Raw genomic sequence first — 3,973 nt, forward strand, 5'->3', positions numbered from 1 at the left:
TTCTCTCAGGGTATAAGCAGGGTACACTCTGGTTGTTGGTACCCCAACAACCAGAGCTGAGGGGTGCTTTGTGGAGCCCTGCAGTGCAAACAACCATTTACCATTTAACATTTATCATCAGACTGACTGCACAAGCGGTCTCAGCTGAATGCAAAAGGTTTTGTCATACAGAACTGTAGAGAGAAGTAGTTTCATGTTCTGTGTGGGGACTACAACAAAAATATACTTAGCAGGTATTGACAGGGTCATCTTAGAAATGAGCAAGGAGAAACTTTGTCCTATGTATTTCCATATGGGGAGAGCAAACATCCCAAAACAATTGAAGGTCGAGTGAGGAACAGGAACCTGGACCCCTTGGTTACCTTTTTTGCAGCCTTCCTGGTCTCCTTTATGCATGAGGAGGTATGGTGGGGACTCAGGGAAGAAAGGCAGAGTGACCAGCTGGACCAGTGCAGGAAGTCCACAGGAGGCCATCAGCATGGGCCAGAGGGACTGGCTGCCCAGCAGCTCCCTGGCAGGGATAAAAAGTGTGTGTAGAATAAAAGTTTACTGCATTGGTTTTAAGGAGAGAAAGGAATGGATGGAAAAGCAGAGGAAGAAGCAAAAGGTTGAGGAGGTGCCGAAATGAATTGTGTGGGAAATCAATTGTATTATACCTTTGTCCTGAAATTTGCCCTACGGCTTTTCCCAGTGACCAAAAGAAAGAGGAAGTAGAGTTTGCAAATCCACGTAGCTTCCTAGGGGAAATTTCCCCAACGTATTGATGATGCAGAGGAACACAAAGACCTTGATGTGAGGAGGGAATTATGGGAGAGAAGAAAGAAGACATTCATAACCATTGGAAATAAAATTGCCTGTAAATAGTTAAGCGTTACAGAATATAGCTGCCTCATGCACCAAATTGTTGCTCATACCTCAACCTGCGTATGAGATTTTTCAGTACTACGTTTTCTAAGCCTTTCCACAAAAGAATTTGGTTCCTGTTCTCTTTGCACAGTGCAGTTTCCTGATCTTAAGAAGTGTAGTTTTCCCTTTGGGGTGTAGGTGTAGCCTCATCATAGCATCTCTTGTGACCCTTAGCCTATTGTAAAGGACACAGAGTATGCAAGTGCTGAATAACTCAACACTCTGTAGAAATATTTAGTTTGCTTGTAGTCAACCTTTTCTGACATGATGCTATAGAATAGCTGTATGGTTGATCCATAACAGATTAAAATATACAGTGCTATATTCAGTGTTGATTTGTACATAATCTGGGGGGAGACACAAGTATGTCTTTTCCACCATCCAACAATAGTTTTGATGACTTCAGGAAGAGTTGATGTTTCCAGCTATTAGTGAAGTACAGACATGCTGAAAATAGTCTGGGAATAAGAGCTTTCTCCTGATATGGTGATCACAGCCCCTTTTATCTGTTTTGAAAGCAACATGTTCTTCTCCTGGTTTTATGTGATGGCAAAACAATGGAGATATGCAATCTCTTTAACAAAAATAAGGTCTTTGCGTGCGTCATGATACAGGTTGTAGATCAGAGCAGGGCCCCTGTGGGTGAGTAGTTCTCAAAATACAACTGTAGTTCTTCAATACAACTATATTTCAGATAAGCAATGTACGAAACCTGGTTATTTGAAAAATATACCTTAATTTCTAATGAAATAAGTTAAAATAAGCATCCCTGTGAATATCCAAACTGAATGGAAAAGCAACTTTTTCTGTAGGAGACAAATACAAGGCATACTGATACTAGCACGGGATGTTTTTGCTGCATGTGGTCTACCTGCCAGGAGTGATTTTGCTTGATTATGCCCAGCTCTTTGTACTAACCCCAAGTACCTGGTTTGAAGCAGGTTGAATACACTTGTAAAATGTTCCGGAAATATGTTCAGAGTCAAAATTAAATGTCCATGACCTTGAACAGCCTAGTTCTCTGGAATCTTATGAGAATACTAGCTTTAAACTATATACCGTATGATTTCCAGCACTGTTAACCAAAATTAAGATAATATTACACATATTTTTCTGTCAGAAAAATAACCTTGTTTCATATTGTATCAAAACATTCCTGAGAGGTCTGACTATTGAATACTTGGCAAAGCTGAATTTCATTTGGTATTAGTGAAATTAGTAGTAATTATATACTTTATTGCTGAGTGTTAGAAAAGATCTTCTGACAAGGGATCGCTGACTTTAGTATTTTATTTTCTTAGTGAATGGTTATTATTTACTTTGAATAGGGATGTAAAATTTTGGGAGAGCCTTCTGATCTGTGGGAGAAATCACTTACCTGCACTTATTCCACACATGAAGCGTCCAATTAGAATCATCTCAAAGGACCGGGCTATTTTACTGCAGCCCATGATGGATGCTGCCAATATCATGAGCAGATTGTTGCACAAGAGGCATTTCTTTCTGTAAGTGCAAGAAAATAAAAAGAATTTTTGTAAATCAGAAGGGAGATGGCACTTAAGCTCCTGGCATGTAGTATGTTGTGGGTGAAATTGTCTTGCTAGTTTTGTGAAATTGTACATATGTGGTTCAGGAGAAAATAAGCCCTTCCACACTATTGGCACTGGATACTCTTGACTCATGGTGTGCCTTGGCACATGGCTAGACCTGGGAGTTTGGGAACACTTCTGGGTTTTGAAGAGGAGAAAAGTCTTAAAGCATTTCTGCACTTGAAAATCCACCATCAAACACATTAATGTAGCACTTAGGAGCATTTTAATCCTGCTATATTTTGAGTAGCACCTCCAAGAAACCCCTTCTGTCTTCAGCTGGGGAGCTGCCTTTCCTCCTAACCAAGACTAACCCAATCTGAGTAACTATGTCTGGTGTGACAGGCTGGCAGCACAGTTGATTACCCTGGGCCACAGGACGAAGGCAAGAAGCCGCAAAATATGTTGACACCACTGCTAAGCTGTCTGTATTACAGCCACAATTAAGCCTAAAAGTCTGTCTCACTTTCAAAACCTCAACTGTTATTTCCTTAGGTTAAGATTCAAATGACAAATTTTCTTTAAACGTACATACTTGCCATACTTGACAGTTAGGTATCTACTTCCTGAAGAACCCAAGAGACCTCCTATACCAAAGATGGACACAGTGATAGACCATAGAAACAAGAGGTTATCCTGATGGATGGGGTAGCCGTATCGCTCCAGCCAAGTTTCGTTAATGAAAGCCTTAACGTGCTGAGAGAGAAAAAAGAACTTTCATTAACAATAACTGTGACTCCAGTGCATGTACTTTATTACATTTAGAACATGATTTTGTTGCTTCAGCTAAAGTCACTATTTCATATAGACTCTAAAAGTGTGCATTAGCTAATAGACATAGTGTAATAGAGTACGGTATGTTCATTTTGCCATTAAAAGGAGTTCATTCTTTGTTTTTTTTGTCCTTGAAATCTAAGGAAATGAAGCATGGACTTGTAGTGAAGAATAGTGTCAAATGAGACCACTGAAGTAGGCACATGTGTTGTAGGTTTTATAGGGGAGACAGATGCCACCCCCGTCAGTGTACATCTTCTGAGGAACAGTTCTATAAATAACAACTTGCAGGTCTCTCTTTTCTTCTGTTTTCAACACTTTGACATGTTCTGCTTTGCGTGATAGCATTGTAATGAGAAAGAATTGTGAGAGGAGAATTTGCTGAGTGCCAGAGAGGAACATCCTTAAGCAGGAATAGACACTCAGTGCTGCTCTTAACCAGTGTGCCGTGTGCCTACCTGAGACATGTAGGTGATTGTAGAAATTTGAAAGCCAATTTGGAATGTTCCACCGATCCCCAGGACAGTGATCATTCGAACGAGACCCTGGTACTGTACCTGCAGAGGTAGAACAAAATCTTCTTAAGCTTGTAGCCACATCAGGGTGTTCTTTGAATGTTCTTTCATCCTCCAGAAACATCTCATTTGTTCAAGGGATTTGCAGATAGACATATTCCCTCTGCTTGCCCTGGTGTGAAGTGTACA

The 3,973-nt window shown here is 40.4% G+C and overlaps 1 protein-coding gene across 1 annotated transcript in view; it reads right to left on the minus strand.

Moving 5' to 3' along the window:
• The window catches only part of LOC104293695 (solute carrier family 2, facilitated glucose transporter member 11-like), a 10,166-nt gene that overhangs the window by 4,759 nt on the left and 1,434 nt on the right, over positions 1–3,973 (minus strand). The window contains exons 2-6 of the mRNA XM_009893215.1: positions 3,728–3,826; positions 3,031–3,191; positions 2,285–2,409; positions 657–786; positions 363–511 (exon numbers count right to left, since the gene is read on the minus strand). Of these exons, the coding sequence (XP_009891517.1) occupies positions 363–511; positions 657–786; positions 2,285–2,409; positions 3,031–3,191; positions 3,728–3,826 (664 nt within the window). The remainder of the gene's footprint in view (positions 1–362; positions 512–656; positions 787–2,284; positions 2,410–3,030; positions 3,192–3,727; positions 3,827–3,973) is intronic.

Source organism: Charadrius vociferus, unplaced genomic scaffold (genome assembly GCF_000708025.1).
Source record: "Charadrius vociferus isolate BGI_N301 unplaced genomic scaffold, ASM70802v2 scaffold999, whole genome shotgun sequence".
Classification (NCBI taxonomy): Eukaryota; Metazoa; Chordata; class Aves; order Charadriiformes; family Charadriidae; genus Charadrius; species Charadrius vociferus.